Source organism: Prorops nasuta, unplaced genomic scaffold (assembly GCF_024137725.1).
Source record: "Prorops nasuta isolate Cenicafe-Biocafe unplaced genomic scaffold, Cenicafe_Pnas_1.2 PNAS00011, whole genome shotgun sequence".
Classification (NCBI taxonomy): domain Eukaryota; kingdom Metazoa; phylum Arthropoda; class Insecta; order Hymenoptera; family Bethylidae; genus Prorops; species Prorops nasuta.
Window position 1 is genome coordinate 5,575,630 of NW_027116808.1, and position 22,206 is coordinate 5,597,835.

The following is a 22,206-nucleotide window of genomic DNA, read 5'->3' on the forward strand; positions in this document are numbered from 1 at the left end:
TAAGGGAATCTTGTTCCCTCACGAAATTTATACTATTCTCTTCATAATTTTATTGCCTTTCAAACAGTGTGCGTGAACAAAATTAGAAAAATTCACTGATATGGTAAAATTTGAAGAGATCGTTGAAAAACGTAGTTTAGCTGATGCATTTCCCGTCATTTTGTTTATAAAAATCATTAAGGGGGTCTTGCTCCCTCATGAAACTATCTTTATTTTCTTTAGAATTTTATGGGATAAAATGCTGTGTTGTTGAGACAAATTATAAAAATTCACTGATATGTGAAAATTGCTTTATAAAAGTACTTATTTAATTTTCTCGTTTAAGCAATTTTCAGTTAATTTTTTTTTCTTTTTTTGGTCAAACAAACGTTAAGTATAATAACTTTAGTAGTTTGCATTAATATATAACGGTCAGAACATTTATTTCAGTCAATTTACTTGGATTCTGATTTTTGTCAAACTTGTGGCTGCAAAGTTGTGGCTAACTCAGTGTCATTGATTATTCAAGTAAACATTTTGAAAATGATACCAATCAAGAGGAATCATAGTGTACTTAAAACGAAAAAGTACTGTGCATTATACAATAAAGATTTCTACATTTACAGAAGAAACATTATCTACAATATAGAAAAATATAAAAAACCATTTTATTCGAAACTTAGAGAAGCAAAAAGGCAGTAGCGGAAGTGGATCATGCAAAAAGCGCCTTAAATATTATCAAATCGATTACCATTTTTAAAAAATTTGATAAAACCTTGGAAAATAGAAAGCTCGATACAATCCACGTTTTTCAATTTAGGGGATTTATACAATGCTGATGTTCGACAGAGTGAAGATGAAGTAAACATATATGTATATCCCCCCGGAAACTGTTCAATTATCTATTAATGACTACAGAAAAGCACTGCAATCTCAAATGGTAAGTATTAGAAAAATTGAAATTCACCCAAGTGAAGCTACAATATTTGAATAGTTTAAATAATTTTTGAAAATATGGTAAGAGTAGATAAAGTGAAGCAAATTAGGTTTGGTCATTTATTGCTAACACTAGAAAAGATCTGACTGTATTGCCACGAAATTTGAATTGAAGATGCATATCGTTCATCTATTCGTCATCTCGTAATTTACCTACAAAAATTATAAAATTGTCCTCGGCTCAGATCACTACTAAATAGCATAAAATGTGGCTGGCGAGTCGGTGGCTGATTTTGCATGATTTTACGTTCAACCGCGGCCGAGTCGGTAGCCGATTCGGCCGTCGACTCGGCACACCGCTACGTATGTCAGAGCCCTTACATTAGCACTATCTGGTTTGCTTGCACTGTCACAGCCATCGAAAATATTTCCAATGTCCAATTCTTCTCTATCAAAATTATTACTGTTTCTTTTAGGAGCACTCATTTTTTCAAAAATTTTGAAACATCACAGTATAATAGGATATAAGGGTACATGACATAATCTCGATACGACGTTACTTTGTCGACGACGGACTGGCAAATAAATGTAAAGTTAGACTGTCTTGCTAATATATTGAATGACAACTTTTGATGCCATACCGTCAAACGATTATCGAATTCTAAAAGCTATGAACTGGCTTTGTGACGCCAAAAAAAACATTAGGCGGTAAGCTTTTCGCTAGTGTCGGCGCACATCATTTAATAGAATCAAACGTATCACCGGAATGGTAACTATCAGTGTATACTTTTTTATCTTAATTTTATACTAAAATACATAAAGATTTGATATTATATCATCAAAACTGTGCCGATATGTAAAAGCCATGGATTGTCCTTGTGGTGATAAATAATATTTATACCCATGCTGCAGTGATCTGCTAGATTTGCAAGAATCTCATATAAGATTCAACACGAGACTAACGAGTCTCGTCTCCTCTCGTTCAAAAAACTCCTGGTCTCGGATCGAGTTTTATCTCGAAAACGAGACATTCTCGCGCGAGACTCGAAAGCAAGACGCTCGTGGGGACGTTGCTATTCTTATCATTTCAGTAAAACCAATTTTAGTGATATATCTTTATTTCCTTTGTTTAATATAAGCTCAGTAATAGTGATAATGTATTGTTATAGCATAAATCTTTTTAAATGTGATTAGCTACGACTAAGATTGGTATATGAATCTTTCTCACTCCCTTAATTCTTCTCTAAAAGTTAATTTCAATAAAAGTAAAGATTTTACAAATATTCAAATGTAAAATAAAGCAAATACATAGACCATGTCGAAAAATCATGCTGAGTCTTTGTTAGGTTGTGCTTAATCAGAAGAAAATCAGATAGGAAAGACCAGGGCTAGTTGGACCCACGGGAAAGTTGGGACGCACTATGTTTCTTGAATACGTAAATACATACTGTAACGTTGCGTTCTCGCAACGTTACTATAGCTGCCACCTAGCGCTTTGCTAATCTCGAGCGCTAGGTAGGCGGGTCGCGAACTAATTAGTGAGTTATTGACCGATCAAGTATTGATCGATGATCTATATATATAATTGTCAACTCCCTAATGTCGCGCGACGGGTGTAGCGGGGCAGCGACGGGACAGGCGCAGGGTCTTACCTGCTCCCGCGCACTGCCCCGACACACGTAGTTTAGATGTTAAAGGTGACACATAGTGCCTGGAGATTATAAATCCCGCCGCCGGAATAAGCCGCAGCAAGGCAGCAGCCGCCGCAACGAACCAAAGAAAAAAGTGCAGACGATAATGTAACGACTGTCACCTTACCGCGAACCCATACCGGACAGCGCGGATTACCAGCCCTTCGGGCCAGTGTCAAGGGCGAGAAAGAGAAAGAGAGAGAGAGCGAGAGAGAGAGAGAGAGAAGAAAGCCTGCCAATTGTAAGCAGAAATTAGGGTGATTATTCGTTTTGTGATAAAGTCCAGTGACGTACCAGGGTGTGATAGGGCTTGAGGGCTCGTAGCACCGAACGGTTTTATAGGGAGCCGCTGGCCCGGCTCACCTATCACGGGTAAGTGGGCAACCTAGCAGAGTGGTCATTCCATCGGACCAGTAACGAACGTCATAGTGTGTAAAAGCGCGAATTAGTAAAAGTGTTCGCGATTACATCGATTCGTTGTGCGTTTGACCGTTGACAGGATCGTTCCATCGAGTTGGTTCAAGGCCGCGGACTTAGTACAGTCATTGTGAGGACTCACGACCTTAGACTCCCAAACATAAACAATCCGGGTCGTGCTGTGATCGAGTACGCGGGAAATTATTGAGTGCGAATAACCGTTGAGGAACGCGCACGCGCGAGGATAGGGACTTATCCGCGTAGCGTCGCGTAGTAGTTAACTTAGGAATCCGCCGGTGGCGCGCGAGTACCGCGCGACTCGGTGGGGACCGCCGCGAACGCCACTAGCGGCTCGAGCGCGAGGTTAGCTAGTACGTCATCGGGACTTCAGCCGCGTTCGCACAACTTAGGCCGCGTCCACAATTAGGACCTCGCGTCACACAATTGTACCGTGTAAGGAGAATCGGTTATTGTATTGAGTACGGACTTTATAATAAAGAGAGTTAACTAAAGCTGAGGAATTATTATATTAGCATCCCTTCCTTTATATTCGCGTACGAGGGTTAGAACCCCCTCTGTATAAATAAATATTCGGGTATTATAAACAAATTTACATCGAAGGCGCCCGGGTCTTGTAGGAAGTCGCCTATTGGGACGCGAACGCGATCGGTGAGGGATCACTCCTCCCTCCCCTTCTACGCTATCCCTCGGGATAGACAGTAGCGTCACAATACGTAAACATAACTTTGCGTCCTTCAAGCTGATATTGATTCAAACTCACACCATTAGGCTCATTCTCATTGTATCAGTTAACAAGGAGATATAAGTAATTATAATAATTCATAAGACGTAAGTAAAATTTTGGTTTCACCTTATTTTTTATCTAAAGAGAATAATAGTAGAAGCAATAACATAAAACCAAGTTATTTGCGTACAGAAAATATTTAACATATTAGATATAAATAATAAACTTTAACATTTTTATTCAATATTAAACTGAATAAATAAATATGATGTCATGCGTATCGGGGCTAGTTAGGACATGCTTTAGGATATGTTCTAACTTACCCAAATTTATTACTAAAGCATCATTTCAATTCCATTGTGTTTTGGAATGCGTATATACACTAGAAAAACAGCTAGGGCTTCCGTGAATGAACAACAGATTGAATCTGGTATAACAGAGGCGTTAAAAAATAAAAAAATCAATTAGAGCAACCTCTTCTAAATTTGGTATATCGAAAAGTACATTAGCCAGATATATAAAAAAAGTAAAGAGCCAGAAAGAGATAAAACCATGTTATGGAAAATCTAGACGAGCTTTTAATGCGGAAGAAGAAAAAATATTAAAAGATTATTTGTGACAATGCGCGGCGATTTATTATGGCATAACGCAAAAAACTCGTTTGCTGGCATATGAATATGCAGAAAAATATAAATTAAATGTCCGGATTCCTGGAAGAAAAACAAAATAGCTGGTGAAGATTGGTTTACAGCATTTCTTAAAAGCAATACTGATCTATCAATAAGAAAACCAGAATCAACTAGCTTAGGCAGATCTACAGCTTTTAACAGAATCAATGTTGATTTCTTCTTCAAGATATTGAAAACCGCAATGGATAAATCAAATTTTACTGCTTCCAGGATTTGGAATATAGATAAAACTGAAGTTTCAGCTGTATGCAAAGGAAAGAAAATTGTAGCAGTTAAGAGAAAACGCAATATAGGTGCGATGACTTCAGGTGAGCGGAGGATTAATGTAATAGTAGTCGTAGGAGTCTCAGTTGCAGGAAATGCAATTCCGCCTATGTTTGTTTTTCCGCGAAAAAAATTTAAAAACCATTTTCTTAATGGTAGACCTCCTGAATGTATTGGAGTTGAAAATCCTAAGGTTTGGATTACCGATGAGGATTTTTATATATTTATGAAGCATTTTATAAAACATGTCAGGCCATCTACTGATAATCCAGTTTTGTTTTTGCTGGATAATCATTCCTCACATCTGTATATAAAATCAATAGACATTGCAAAAAATTGTGTAATTATTGTTTCCTTTCCACCTCATTGTAGTCATAAACTACAGCCACATGATGTGTCCGTATTTGGACCTTCTAAACGATATGTATCTACAGGACAAGAAGGATGGATGCGAAGCCATCCGGATCGACCAATAACTATTACGATATTCCTCAAATTGTATCCGATTCTCTGACGTTAGCTACAACGCCTATTAGCATTACAAATGGCTCTAAAAAACAGGAATATTCTCTTATAATCCAAATATATTTCAAGATAGCGACTTTGCACCCTCTTATGTAACAGATCGACCTGAAAAATCAGAAGTTACCACAGAATCCCATCCGAATAGTAGTCCATTGCCATCGTCTACATCTACCGAAGATCTCCATTTTAGACCCAAAGAGGTTTTACCTCTTCCAAAGGCTGAACCAAGAAAAGAAGCGCAGGTTAAAAGAAAAAAATAAAACGCAGCCATTTTAACAAATAGTCCTGAAAGAGAAGAATTAGCACTGCAACAAAGCTTAAAGAAAAGTAAAATTGCAAAGATCATGAACAAAGATGACGAGGGAGGAAAACTTAAAAAGGGTTTGAAAAAATCAAAATTAAAAAACGAAAAGAAAGAATGGTATTGCATTGTATGCTCTAAGCCTTATTCTCAATGTTTTCGAGGCGAAGAGTGGATTCAATGCAATTATTTTTATAACTGGGCACACGTCAAATGCGCACCAGTTGTAATTACATCTTATAAATGTATAAAATGTACTAATATTTAATTGTTAAACAGTTATATTTTTCTTTTTCTATTTATATTACACCAAAATATAGGATTTTTCTTCTTTTCATAAAGGACCCCGCAATTTTCTTATGGAAATTGGGTTTCGGTGAAATTTGCTTAAACTTTGTAAAAATATAGATGATTACTTGCTGATCAAAAGTTACCATAGACATGATCTTCAAATATCAAGTTTACGACCTCTACTGCATTAATAAAGTCAGGAGAACTGGCTTAGCTCAACATTGGAAATTAAATATCTAATTATTATTTTTATTTTCGCGTCATGTTTATTCAGTTATATAAAAGAAGCAACGATAATAAGTGTTTGAGTATTTTACTTCTTCTAAAATAATATTTTAATTTGTATAAATAATTATTAACAATTTCACGTTTACTAATATCTTCATCTCGATCAATGCGTGCCATATTTTTAAGAAGAAGTGCTATGTTACAAATAAAATAAGGCATACGTCTTTTATTGGCCATTGTTGAAGTTAATATAACACTTCGCAATTACCTATATTCGATTTAATTAGGCATAAAAGATACTTCTTTATTAGCTTATACCAATTAATGAAATCAGTTAGGTATCTTAACAGAAAGTATATGTAAAAAATATTTCTTACCTTTATTACGACTTAATAATTATTTAACAAATTAAAATATTATTTTAGAAGAAATAAAATACTCAAATACTTATTATCGTTGCTTCTTTTATATAACTGAATGAACATGACGCGAAAAAAAAAAAAATAATTAGATATTCAATTTCCAATGTTGAGCTAAGCCAGTTCTCCTGACTTTATTAATGCAGTAGAGGTCGTAAACATGATTTTTGAAGGTCACGTCTATGGTAACTTTTGATCAGCAAGTAATCATCTATATTTTTACAAAGTTTAAGCAAATTTCACCGAAACCCAATTTCCATAAGAAAATTGCGGGGTCCTATATAAGATTTCTAAACCATTTCTTACTTGTTGACCCAACATAGCCGGCTTGTGGGGCAAGTTAGTCCACACGTCCTATCTTTTTTTGCAACCATTTATTTATTTAAAAAATAAATATTTTCACATTTAATAATTGTACTCTAGTAGCCAAGACACCAACCTTTCTTGTACTTTCAGTTTTGCTTATGTATCAATGATAAGTAACAAAATATAACAAATAGACAAAAAAGTGACCCAATTATCTCCAGTCTACCCTACCATAAAAGGGGGTAACTAGTAACAATGAAGGGGTAATAGGAAACACACCTATAATAATATATTTTGTCTTTACTATTGCCTAACTATTCCCTGGCCTATATCAATTATAAACAAAGATCTTATTGATAAAAATCAGTAATCAATCAGGTGATGAAAAGAGAAAAACAAATTATTATAGGTGTGTTACTTATTACCTCTACCTGTTACTAATTACCTCATATTTGACGGTATAAGAATTATATTTTGAAATACAATTCAAAATAAAAGAGCTACAAATAGCCTTCGGTAGATCTAAAATTAAAAGCCTTACATGTTATTTTTTTCATGAAAAAAAGATACAATGTTATATTAGTGTTTAAGTTGAAAAAGCGAATTCCAAACCCTTCAGTTTTTATCTGAATATAATTCTAAAAGAAACATTATTTTGGACGAAGAAGCGTTACATGGACAAAACCGGGTTTTACAATGATTTTGCAGTTTTTAATTTTATTTATTTAATTCTTAAATAGTTTTTTGAGTTTTTATCAGTAGTTAAATCGAAGTTTGTTTTAAATAAAAATAATATGATTTATCATTTTATTCAAACCGTTTACAAGTTATCTGTTTTAATTTTCAGAGTTAAACGTCCCAGTTTTTCCATTGTACCTCCTAAATATAGTCGATTACAAGCTTGGTCTATTTATTATAAAATTGAAAATGTAAGCGCATGTCTCCTAAATAGCACGGATATTAAAATATCATTCTCTACCGTAACATTCAAAGGGATATGAGTTGTCAACTTTTAAATTAATCTATAATCATATTAACAAAATTTTATCAACCCAAGTTTGTATCACAAAACCTATATTAAAAAACTGTTAAAGTTGTTTTAAAAATATGAGCTAGCGACGGGATATTAAATTTAGTTTCGTGATAAAATTTGATTGTTTCTATATAAAAAAAGAATAGGTACTTTACAGAAAAGTATAAAAGCGACTGAAATTTTAACCGATAAATGTCAGTTCGTTTGAAACAACATTATGAAACTGTATTTACTAACGGTTCTTTTGATTTGGTCTGGAATTATGGTTAACCATGTCATAATTTCAACCATTGCACCATTAGACCAACAATGGAGAGACTGGATAATCCGTAATGAGCTTGCCTTGGATTGGTGTAGATTAAATGGGGTAATTAGTGGTTAATAAACATTAAAATACTTTTATTTCATTTCAATCACATCTGTTTTTTATAGTATCATCTACCCAAAAACACACAAAATTATGTGGAGCTAGACAAGTGTCTAAAAGCATATACAAAAAAAACATAGGAATATAACTGATTTCTAGAAATATGGTTCCATGCAGAACATGTGTTCATTTTTGTAATGTAGATTGTGAAGTTTCTAGGATGAACTAAACATTATTTAGATTAAAAAAATTATTGTTTTATTATTCTCAATTTAAAACAAATGTATGTATATATCTATAAAATTGTAAAATAAAGCAATGATACCATCTTAAATAAATTTAAAAACTATATTATTTCTATGAAATAAATGAATTATATAAATTAAATAAGAGTTTGATAACATTAAAGGAAAATGTAATTTAAGTTTAATTATCATTTACCTCCAATACATGGCCATCAATAAACTTTGACTCACTATTTGTACAAATGACTTTCATGATAAATTTGAGCAGAAGTGACGAAAAATAAAATTATAGAATGATTAAAGGAGAGAAATAGAAAAGTTGGAGCTGTGGATTTTCAAGGATCAACCGATCCGCGACGTCTTCGATGAAAATATATAGATTAGTAGAGCTGTGGCATAATGCTATACTAAATGAAACTAAAAAAACATGCTTATAGATAATATTCATTTCTGACCTGATAGCTATACGTCACAGATTATACAGGGTAAGTCACATAACTTGAGGCTGGTAAATGTTTGGAAAACAAGATATATTAGATATTTTTTTTTCAAATAAAAATTGTTTGGTATGAAGGGGGACATAAGTTGGTGTTATTTGTTTGACCTTGAAAGGTCGTCTGAAGGTCATACGAAGGTCACTTTGAATATTTTAAAGAGAACGTCCTATTTTTTATTGCATATTCTTGTAGCTGATCTCAAGACCTTTCCAAAATATTATATAAATGCATTATATCATTCAGAAATTCATTAGATATTTCAAGTTGAAATTATATGCAGGTGAGCGACTATGTAGGAAAACGCGTAGCGATCACACTCACAAGATTTCAGAAAAACTCGCACCTACATGTAATTTCAACTCGAAATATCTAGTAAATTACTGGATGAGATAACGCATTTATATAGTGTTTTGGAAAGTTCTCGAGATCAGCTACAAGAATGTGTAATAAAAATATAGGTCGTACCACTAAAAAATCTCAAAGTGACCTTCGTGTGACCTTTCAAAGTCAAACTGATAGCACCAACTTATGTCCCCCATCATATCAACGAAATGTTATTTAAAAAAAAATCTCTATTGTTTTGTTTTCCATACATTTATTAGTCTCAAGTAATGTGACTCACCCTATATACATATATATTTATTACTAACAACCCGAGTCGGAACATAAAGTCTATAATCTATTTTATTCCTATATTTTTATTCGTATTTTTTAACACTAGTTAGAAAACAGTTGCAGTTTATTATTTTATATAACGTGAAAAGCATAATAAGTTACAATGACATCTACATATATGATAAAATGTGACTGATATCTGTGCATAAAACTTCTTCATTCCCTTCTTCGTTCTGTAGAAAGTTACTAGCAATATTAAATAGAAAAATGAAAATTTAGTCAAATTTCGTATGAACCAAAGTGATAGACAGAGTCGAAAAATAAAGCCAATAGTATGTTAGTGTTTACCTCTATTCAGAAAAAAATAAATAAATCCAAGTCTTAACGGGATCCCTCACGCCTACTTTATCGACAGTTCAAGTCAATAAACAACTCGTTTAATAAAAGTCAAATGCGAAGCAAATTGAACAATCGGGCATTTGTTGGACAATGTGCCAGTCCTAACGAGTCAAACGAACTTAAAAACACTCAAATTAGTTGAAATATAACGCTGTACCACTGTCCCGCGTTCTTGAAGTGGAAATAACCCAAAGTAACCTCTCTTCAAGAACGCGGCACAATGGTACAGCGTTATTTTTCAACTAATTTGAATGATTTTAAGTTCATTTGACTCGTTAGGACTGGTACATTGTCCTACAAAGGCACGATTGTTCAATTTGCCTCGCATTTGAATTTTATTAAACTAATTGTTTATTGATTTGTACTGTCGGTAAAGTACGCGTGAGGGATCCCGTTAAGACCTAATTTTGTGAATCGTAATTAATAATAATATGCAACGAGTAATCTTTAGAATTAAAATTAATAAAACCCTATGATTGGAAAATTTGTCATGTGGAAGAAAAGGTTCGACGTAGAATTAATTTTTATCTAAGTTGAGAAAATGAAGTCTAAAATCTTGGTTTTTTATTTGTAGTTATTTATATACAAAATTTATAACTCGATCATGAAACATTAATTATAAACATTGTAAATCAATTGCTCAATTTTTTTATTGTAAAATTGAAGATACTAGTGCAAATACATCAGAAATAGGACCGATAAAAAGAGACCATCCTTTATTATGTCATTTAAACATATTTATTTGTCAACCTTCAAATATGCTTAATTACAAAAGCAAGATTTAACAAACTCAAGGTTGTATCGCGATAACTGATTTCATAAAACTTATATTATTTTAAAAATATCAGCCAACATTGCAGGAAACTAAAACTTTATATTTCTAAATAATGATAAGACACTCTATGAAGAAGTATAAAAATGACTTAAAATACGAGCTTGTCACTGCTCAATTGAGACTCCATCATGAAGCTGTAACTATTAATTTTTTTTTTGGTTTGGTCTGAAATTAAAAGTGACGATTTTTCATCAGACGTTATATATCCAATTGATATACACAAGAAACTCTCTTTATCGATCTCATCTCTTCTCGCTGCCATGAAATGATGTAAACAGCAGGTAAATGGTTGTTATAAAAGGGAAAATATTTTTACTTTGTTTCAATTACATCTGTTTTTTTTATAATCTATAGAATAGGCCACGTTTCATAGTGGACCCTTTCAAATGTTTCCAAATGTATAAAACAAAACACAGAGATGGAATGATTTTATCAGTAGCCCTATACTGACGATGTTATTGATTCTGTAATATACATTGTACACTGCAAAAATAATTTTTAGTATGAAATTAATAATAATTAATTAAAAAAATACTTTTTTTCAATATTCCTAATTTAAGCCAAAAATATATTATAGACTATCATGAAATAAAGCAATGATAATATTTTCAATAAATTCAAAAACCATATTAATTCTGTAAATAAATGAATTGTGTAAGTCAAATAAAGATAAGTTGAAATTAAAGAAAAATTAAATTCAGTTTTCATTCATCTGTATCTTCAAAACACACAACCATCGTTAAGCTTTGACTCATTATGTGCAAAATTGACCTTTACGGAAAATTTAAATAAAGGCGACAAAAAATTAAATAAAAGAATGATTAGGGGAGAGAAGCAGAAAAGGAGAAAATTTGAAGCTTGATTTTCAGGGATCAATGTATCCACGATGTCGTCAAAGAAAATATATAGAGTATTAGTCAGTTGGTATAATGTTATTTTAACCCTTAAAGCGCACTAGGGGTCTAAAATACCCCAAAGAAAATATATGCTTCTAACCCTTAAAGTGCACTTGGTGTCTAAAATACCCCAAAGCAAATAGCTTTAATTGTAACTTGTAGGATTTAAAGTTTTGTATTTGTACCGTCTATTGTGAAAAACCGATTAATGAGAAATATTATTAATTATTTTCGTAATAGAATACGTGAGAACACAAGTTTTGTAGACATTATGAAAAGTTGGGGTCTTTTAGACCCCATGTACGTTTTATGATATTAATAGGAAGTGTGCGCTTTAAGGGTTAAATTAAAATAATGAGAAATATTATAGATAATACTGGTTTCTGTTCTGCTGATTAAATGGCAAATACTTTTATACCTACTTATTTCTCTCCGTATTCAATTCACTTTAATCACGTGACAAATCAAATGAAGTGAACATTATTAAATGCCATATTATATATGAGCTTGCATAATTTTAACACATGAAAACAGTTTCTTACACAAAAGTTAGAAAAATATTATAACACTGCAGACTATACCATCCTAAATATTCACATGTTTAATGATTCACGTATTCCAAGATACGGATTTTTATTCCTCAGGCAAAAATTTTTTCACAATTTATAGTACACTATATTTGATAGACATACAGTGGGTCAAACAAGTATCTATACAGTTTATTTTGTTAACCTGCTATATAATCGAGCAGGACGTATAAATACGTCAAACGTAAAGAATATCAGGTACGAGTAGAACATATGGAATACGTCCTTGAAATATAACGCCCTGGAACAGGCTGGAATAATATGAAATGTTGCCCCCTGAGAGTGACGTACTGACAAGACCTAGTGAGAGCTCGCACATGCTGCGTAATTAAAAAGGGAATTCCCCCGCTTAATATGTTAATAAACATCCATAAATAATCCGTAAAATTAATAGTAAAAAAATTGATTTTAGAACGACCATTTTACTAGTTAATGCTTTTTAATGTTCTTCAAAAATATTTTCCTTTTTTGAATATTGCGGGATTAAAAAAATGGTGATTTTTCAAAATGAAAAAAAAAATTGTTTGACAAAAAATCAAAATATACGGTTTGTAGAGAACAATTTACTTAGTGTTTTCCGAAAAGTTTTATTAAAATCGGTTATAAATTGTAGAAGATATAGTAGTTCAAAGTTACCGAAAAACCAGTGATTTTCGCGAATTTTCGTGAAAATCACTGGTTTTTCGGTAACTTTGAACTACTATATCTTCTACAATTTATAACCGATTTTAATAAAACTTTTCGGAAAACACTAAGTAAATTGTTCTCTACAAACCGTATATCTTGATTTTTAAAAAAAATTTTTTTCATTTTGAAAAATGACAATTTTTTTAATTCCGCAATATTCAAAAAAGAAAAATATTTTTAAAGGACATTGAAACGCGTCAATTAGTAAAATGGTCGTTCTAAAATCACTTGTTTTACGATTAATTTCACGCATTATTTATGGATATTTATTAACAAAAGAAGCTGTACGCGAATACATTTTTGACCCTCTGTAGATCGTTCATTTATAAGTGTCCAAATGAATATCTTAAAATAAACTAAATATATAACATTTTATATGAGCAAAATTTACATAAATTTTCATAAAAAACATAGTTTAATTTACAAAATATAGGTTATTACCATTAAACTTCGGAGGTATAAAGGTCACTTTGAGTTTTTATTTATTTTTTAATGGAAGCTAGCATTTTTTATTGCATATTCTTGTAGCTTATCACAAAACTTTTCAAAAAACCATATTTTCATTTTTCACTGCATCCAGTCGTTTAGAAGGCATATGGTTTTGAAAAAGTATGTATATTTAGGTGAACGATTATGTGCATCACAGCACATGTACACTGCTTCAGTCAAACTTACATGTATATACAGGGTGTTTCACGTAAGGCGCCCCAGCTCGAAAAGAGGACTTAGAGTTTATGGTGGGGGCAGATGCATCTTATTGGCCGCGGTTGGAGAGAGAGTAAAAGAAAGAGGATAAGAGTTGACCAAAGATGACTGATGTGAGCGGGGAAGGGAGGGGCAGCGATACGCTAGGCGTATCGTCTAGTAAAGGATAGCTCTATCCTTCTCCACGTTAATCCTTCTCTCTCCCTCCGCGGCCAATTAGATGCATCTGCCCCCACCATGCGCTCTGAGTCCTCATTTCGAGCTGGGGCGCCTTACGTGAAACACCCTGTATACATAAACAAATCAAAATATCTCGTAAACGGTTGGTTCAAATAAAAAAATTCAAATAGTTTTCAAAATTTCTCAAAAGATGCTACAAAAATATGCAATAAAAAATATAAATTTCTATTTGAATACCTCAAATTGACCTTATAAATCAGAAATGTCACAAAGATTCTATTTTCTTTAAATTGAATTTTATTCTTTATCAGAAATGATATAAACATTTCCAAAGAAAATTTTTCTTATATTTTCATTGTTTTGAAATATTTATCCATCAACATACAAACAAATACACCAAAAATATTTCTACATTTTTCGTATAATTTTACACTATGTGACTCTTCGTTACGAATAGATGATTATCAGTAAAATCGAAAGTCTCACCAGTTACATTGCAAGGAAATGGCACGTTATCCTGAATGAGTTCTTGAACATTTGGCAATTCTCTCGCATCCTCCTCCTTACTCCTTCCCTCACCCTTGGATCTACCTGCGCAAAGAATTCTCAATAACTCGTGATATTCAAATTAAATCGACTCGTGACTAGAATTCTAATAACCATTAAGAAAAAAAACCTTCAAACAGGGCTTTGATCTCGAAAACACTTCTTACGAGCAATAATTTTTGTGATAATTTTCCCACAACCAACGTAATTTGAATTAAAAAAAAACATGGTGCTAGAGATTAGACTAATCGCAATTCACGTTACGTTAGTAATGGAACATCCAGTTTGGAGTTTGCTTTAACTGTACTTAACCCTTACCCCTACCACTGTAGAGTGTATATTAATCAAAAATTACTAATTTGCGTTTTTTTATACATTGCAAAATGAAAATAATGGATCCTTAAGATATTATTTGTCATCGATAAATTATATATAAAATTAAATTATGTACAGATTCATTATTAAAATACTGAGTAATTTAGTGTCAAAACGTTCAAAAGGTGTCAGGTTATATATATGTATAAATCGTGCTAAAGTGATGAGAATAAATTTAGGACTATTATTTTTAAATTAAAATCTTTTTAACCCTTCAATAAAAAGATTTTTGGCAAAATAAAGTCAATATTTCGAAGTTTTCTAATGTTTGATAATTCAATGATATTTCACCAATCTGTGCGAAGGCCATCAGATAATTTTTTCAGTAATGGGTTTTTAAATCGAGAAATTTAATTCTTAATACCTATTTAATTAAGAGTTAGATAACAAATGGAATAAGGATCTGATTCTCATAATCACTCGTTATATATAGAATCGAGATTAATTCGTACTAATTTGGGAGCTATAGTATATAGAATTAGGAGTGATTCTGAGGAAAAAATTTTTATACAATTTTTTAATTTCGCTAATATTCTTCAAATTACATAACAGTATATTTAAAGGCATTGAGAAACGAAATACCTGGAGAGAGCATAAGGTCTGTTTCAGGCCTGGAAATTTAAACTAAAGTTGTGGGGCAAAAAAGCTGGTGGCCATTACAAATGATCATATACAGATATTGCACATAATGCTGCATACATATATATACAGGGTGTTTCACGTAAGGCGCCCCAGCTCGAAATGAGGACTCAGAGCGCATGGTGGGGGCAGATGCATCTAATTGGCCGCGGAGGGAGAGAGAAGGATTAACGTGGAGAAGGATAGAGCTATCCTTTACTAGACGATACGCCTAGCGTATCGCTGCCCCTCCCTTCCCCGCTCACATCAGTCATCTTTGGTCAACTCTTATCCTCTTTCTTTTACTCTCTCTCCAACCGCGGCCAATAAGATGCATCTGCCCCCACCATAAACTCTAAGTCCTCTTTTCGAGCTGGGGCGCCTTACGTGAAACACCCTGTATATATATATATATATATGCCATTTTGTGCTATATCTATCAACATTTGTAACGGCCACTAGCCTTTTGCCCCCACTACTTTGACTTAAATCTCATGAACACATGTTCTGCTAGTACCTTGGTTTAAAACAGTAAACTGTAACAATTGTTATACAGATTGATAAATATTAATAATGTTAAAAAGGTTTATGAGAGCTTTTTATAGATATAACAATAAACAAAAATGAAAAAAAGCTAAGAAACTTATCATATTGCTCCTATTTTTTACGTTATATGGAAATTCATCCAGGCGTAAATGCATCAGGTCAATAACCTATACAAACATATTATTATGTAACTCGTTAAATATAAACAATATTAAGAGTAGTGTAGAACAATTTTGTATGAAAATTTTAACAGGTAATAAAGAACTGTACTGAATTTTTGTCGTATCATCGATATATATCAAGTTACATAACGCGATTTGTTTAGACTACGTACACTTGATACATTGTTATGTACGTCGATAGATATCCGTAATAAAAAAAATTGTGTAGTATATTTATTGTCTATTTTTATTGTCGATAAATATTGCTCTAAGCTATATATATAAAATTGTCCATTTTTGAGGAATTTCATAATATTTTTACACGTTATCAACCTAACAAAATTATTCCTAGGCAGTTCTTAATTTATCTTGAAAAATATTAAGAATATGAATAAAAAGTTATTAATCTTTTTCTTTATCATTATATTTATGGTTATAAAAAAAACTTCTATAAATATTTTTAATTTTATTAATAATTACCAAGCTGCATAAGAATTTATGCAATCTTTTGGCCTGAGTATACTGTTATGTAAGTCAAAAAATATTGGCAATATTAACCCTTACATTGCGTAGGAAGGTCAGAATGACCCTAATATTAATTTTGTTTTTATTAATATCATTCAAAATATATTTTCTTTCGAGTTTTTCTGAAGTATTTATAATTGAATTTTAATTTAAAAAATTATGTCATGCCGAATATTGCGATTTAAAAAACACTCGAATATTTATTCGTTTTTTTCAAATTAATATTTTCTTTGCAATAGCTTATTATTTTCGAGGTTTGTGATGGTCCCAGTATGCCACCTACATTTTATTGAGATGTTGTATCACGTAAGGGTAAAAATTATAAAAAATTTGTATCTCATAAATTTGGCCCTTTTCTTTAGGGTTTTCGGGTTGTTACCATTTAATGTCAATACCTATTCATGAATTTATCAATTTCATATAAATTAATTAGATGTTTAAAAAAAACAACCTAGGTATTATTCACACAGTTTCTTAATACATACAATTAGTAGATTCGCAAATAATATTTTAGCTTTTAATATAAAAATTTAAAAAAGTTATGGATTTTTTTAGTGAAAGCTCTACTGTTTTGCATTTTTGTTTGTAAAAAAACATAGGTATCATTGATTAAAAGAGGGTGATTTAAAAAATATTACACCTAACACATATGTAACTCATGGAAAAATGAAAAATATCTTTGTACTCGAATATAAATAACTATACTATCGTAAAAAGCAGCTATTTTTAATTAATTTGCGCATATAATATTAGCACCTAAATTATTTAATAAATTATCGAACATGTAAGAAAGGAAACTGAAGTTAAATAATAAAACATACCAGTCAATACAGATGACTATATACATATTAGAGTATGTGTGAATATATGTTTGCCAATTTGTTTGCCACTTATTAATGATCAACAATTTTCCTTTTGTATAAAAAATTGATCTTCGATGCATTTAAATACATTGAAATAATTGTAATAAAAAAATGAGAAAAACTCCTCATCCTAGAACACACACTTGACACAAAGTCAAATACTCGAGCCCCCATAAATTGAATTTTCACAAAAGCTAGCTATGAAAAGGGTCAACACAACATTGAAACATATAGGAATATTATAAAATTAAAATAAACAAATGACTATTTGACAAAGAAGATTTTAGTAAAAACAAGATTTAAAAAACACAAATTTACGATATTCTGATAAAGTGGGTCAAGTAAGGATCAATCGAGTTAAAGAGACTTGATAAACAAATAATATAGAAAAGAGAATAAATTATCAAAATTAAGAAAAAAAATATTCGTAGAGGTATACCACTAAAAGTGCACCAAAGTACGAATCTACGAACTCATTTATATGTATATATGCAACTATAACAGCTATTATATTTTTTCATAAAACCTTTCTGAATCCCACACTTATCTGTATTCTAAACTAAATTGAAAAAAAATTATATTTGTTATAGATTTTGTAAAAAATATGAGTTTCATATTCGCACTCAGGTGCACTTAGAGTGAAACACCCTGTACACCAAACTTTGTCGAAGAAACTAATCAAAGGATCAGGATGAGAAGTGATAAGTGTTTTATTGGAGAAACGAATCGAAGGATCAGGAGGATAAGTGACAAGTCTGCATTTTACATCCACATTCTAGTGAACTTATACAGTGAAACACCCTGTATAAAACAATTTGTTGAAAAAATGAATCTAAAGATCAGGAGGAGGAGAAATGACAAGTTTTATCAAAGAAACAAATCGAAGGATCAGAAGGAAACTTAACAAGTCTCTATTTTACATCCACACTCTAGTGCACCTATACAATGAAACACCCTGCATAAAATAATTTGTTGAAAAAACAAACCTAAAGATCAGGAAGAGGAGAAATGACAAGATTAATAGAAGAAACGAATCGAAGGATCAGAAAGAAATGAGCAAATCTCTATTTTACATCCACAATCTAGTGCACTTATATAGTAAAACACCCTGTATAATAAAATTTGTAGCAGAAAGGAATCGAAAGATAAGGCGAAGAAGCGACAAGTCCATACACAATTAATTAAAGAAAAATGTACTTACTGAAAAAATTATAGGCAAAATCGCGCAATTTCCTTAAAATTGCAATAGTTTCAGGAGTGTCCAAAAAGGTTCTCTGCCCGTTGCAGATGCAACAGCAACAGGCCAGAACTAGAAGGAGCAGCGCGAGGATGCGGAGATTTCGTTGCATCTTTCCGAGAGGTAAAACACGATCTGGCTCGCCAGAGTCCACGACTCAACGACATCTACCTTGATACTGACCTTGAAGGTCAGCATCCCCTCCGTCCAGAATATCCTCGTGGAATACACGCAACGAGTTTACATTTTTCCGCAAGATGACGAAACTTGTTTCCATACCGCGAACCATAATCTCCTGGAGGATCATAAACCAATAATTAATCTATTGATATATATAGGCACTCACCGAAAATGGAAAAGCCTATTTTTTATTGTGGTGAAAATGAATAGGATTTATGGCTGTTATAAAGCTGGATTTAGGAGAGAAGTCTAATAAAATAATGACGTTTCTAACTTTCTTACCTAATTATTTCGATAAAAACTGAATTTTCAAAGAAATGTTACCATTTAAGCTTTAGGACTCAAACCGATCTATCTATATACCAGCTTTAAATATTTGACCTTGTATATCCTCGTGAAGAATATGCGAAGGTCACACCTCGAGGTTTTAAATGGAACAATACAGTTTTCCTTGTGGGCTATATATATTCTTGTAGCTTATATATCACAAAGATCTTTCCAAAACACTGTATATTGAATGATTATTTCATCTAGTTTTTTTATGAAATATTTTTGATTGAAATTACAAGTAGATCAGCCACTATGTATGTGGTATGTGTGATAGTAGTGTACAGCAATTGAGTTAAAGCCGCGTTTTACATGGAAAAACTTGACATTGAAATATCTCGAAACAGTTTAATGTTAGTAATATATTAATGTATTTTTTTGGAAATCTTTCTCGGGATTACAACTATAAGATTTGTCAATAAAAATATAGGTTTCTATTTCAAAAAACTCTTCTTCACAGTGACATGTCCTTCGTCATTCCCTCCAAGGTCAAACCAATATATACATCTGATAGAATTTTAAAAATACTGAAAATGTTCGAATTAGTTTTTTTTTCTAATATAATGAAAAAAGAGATATACGGTGTAATAGAAATTTTTAAGACACCTTGTATACAATTTTATGTATCATTTTTTATTCTTTCAAGGTCGAATTAAAATCATAGAAATTACTGATAAGTTAGGTTGCAGTACTTTCAGATGCAGAGACTAATCAAATTTTAACTAATGACAGAAAGAGTTGAACAACAATCTATAGAAAAATACGATGATTTGATACAAATAAGTTGAAACCTCTTTCAGGAACATGACATAAGAAAAAAGGATTAATTGATCAATTTTAGGGTGTTATACTCTATTCTAGGAAAACATGAATATAGAAGGTTTGTAAATTTAAACTAATTTATTTTTTTATGCAAGGTTTACAGGATAAATATCATAAATTTTGTCATCGTATTTATACGTTTGATAACTGAAGGTAAAGCTCCTTAGGTAAAATGTAAATATGGTCAGTTTTGGCACTGCAGACTTTTTTAATGTGCAAAGTTGTAATTTCTCTCTCTTCTAATCATGCAGATCTGAGGTCTATTATGTCAGTCAGCCATTATTTTTTGATCGATGAGACTGCAATTGTAATGAATTTTAATTTACAAAATACTTGATATTAATTGTTATAGATGGGAATTGATTACATCATTGTTTACAAAATTTAGCAATAAACTGTAATTTTGTAATGTGAAATATGACGAATTGTATAGATAACGTATTATTTTTTGTTCAAAATAATAATAAAACTTACTTTAGTAGTTGATCGTTTTTTTAACCTAGATAAACCTACAATTAATCTGTAACATTTCTATTATTGGACCTTACAATACGTAGTATTTATAATTCGATATTAAACACGTAATATTTATTAAACAGAAAATTGATATTGTTTTATACACTAATGAAAATAGTAATTTTTTTACTCTTATCTTGGACCTGATGTAGATTAGAAATAATGATAATAATATCCTTTTAAAAAATATAATACGCCCAAATGTACATTTCTTCACGTTAAGCCTAACCAAAATTTAGTTTAGGAACCTAAAATATGAAACATAAATAAAATACAGAAATCATGAACTGAATAAATTTTTTCAAATATTTATCTTGCGTCCTTATTTGTATAGATAATATATGTAAATTATAAAATTATATTTTCCAACCCTATCAGATAAGGTTATATTACTATAGTACATTATTTGAATACATGAAATAAAAAGGAATAGCTTTATACACTACTATGACATACTAACCATACACAGAAACCACAGGAGTTATTAACATTATTTACTCTTTTACTACACACAAGGAACTATACAGTTTTTAAAAAAGAGCTACTCAGTGACACTAGAAATATATACATTTTGATGAATAAAAAAAACTTACAAAATGGTTACAATAGGAGACCCTAGTTTCTTGTTACAGTCCACCTAGTTATGTCAGTTTAATATTATTTTTCATATGTCTTCATAATGAGGAAATAAATTACAAGAAGATTCTACATAAAATTTTACATCTACTTTTACAGATTTGTCCATACAATCGAATCAAAATTAAAGCACATTATTAGTAAAGTGAGACAAGTAAGTGAGAGATGAAAACCAATTGTGAAATGTTGATGTTTGGGGTTTTGGCTAACCTTATCCTTAAAGATGACAACTTAATCTGATGACAACACGATTGAAGTATATCGCGAATTCTATAGTTTATTTTTAATATTTATTAAATACTTTTAGCTGTATTATACAAGCATTTGCATTGTTTGAATAATAAATTATTTATTACTTCACGAATTATCCTGTTCTAATTTAATAGCTTAGTAGATATTATGTACAGAAAACGAGGAGCACACAAATCCACACACACACACACACAGTAGATGTTTCCTAACCGATTACTCCTACCACTTTCTTATTTCTTTCATTGCACGAAATTCTTTTTACTAATTAATAATATTATTATGTAATATTTTCTTTATTCACCATAAATTTTCAAATAAACTGCAAAATTCATAAAAAAAATTAACTATTTTTTGATGCAGTGAGATCTGTATATGAATAGTATTAAACCCAATAATGAATTAACCCAAATATTTACAAATAATGATTCATCCATTTATCATACACTCTCGCAGATACCCTAAAATATTTCAAAATTTATTCCAATCACAGTACATTATCTTCTAATAGATTAATCAACCAAAAATCTCATTAATATAAATATAAACAAAATAAACGTACATAAAAAAATGTAATTTTATCTCAATTCATTATTGCACAATACCATCTATATATATATATATATATATATATAAGAAAATAGTAGAGATATAAATCTAAGAAGTATTTTTTGCAGTCCACTGTACCTTGGAATTATATTTCAGTAATTTTCAATTGGAAGGAAGGATAGATAGAGAAACGTGTATAGTTGTAATTCATCGAACGGT

At 31.3% G+C, this 22,206-nt stretch overlaps 1 protein-coding gene and 1 long non-coding RNA gene across 2 annotated transcripts in view; one reads left to right on the forward strand and one right to left on the reverse strand.

Annotated features, from left to right (window-relative positions):
* LOC136777393 (phospholipase B1, membrane-associated-like) overlaps nucleotides 1-18,821 on the reverse strand; it is a 55,837-nt gene extending 37,016 nt beyond the window's left edge. The window contains exons 1-2 of the mRNA XM_066733641.1: nucleotides 18,673-18,821; nucleotides 14,324-14,428 (exon numbers count right to left, since the gene is read on the reverse strand). Coding sequence (XP_066589738.1) covers nucleotides 14,324-14,428; nucleotides 18,673-18,820 — 253 coding nt within the window. The 5' untranslated portion in view covers nucleotide 18,821. The remainder of the gene's footprint in view (nucleotides 1-14,323; nucleotides 14,429-18,672) is intronic.
* LOC136777562 (uncharacterized) lies at nucleotides 8,009-8,581 on the forward strand. Its single transcript, XR_010823274.1, has 2 exons — nucleotides 8,009-8,191; nucleotides 8,257-8,581. It is a non-coding gene; the product is annotated as an uncharacterized lncRNA (long non-coding RNA).
* Nucleotides 18,822-22,206: the final 3,385 nt, after the last annotated feature.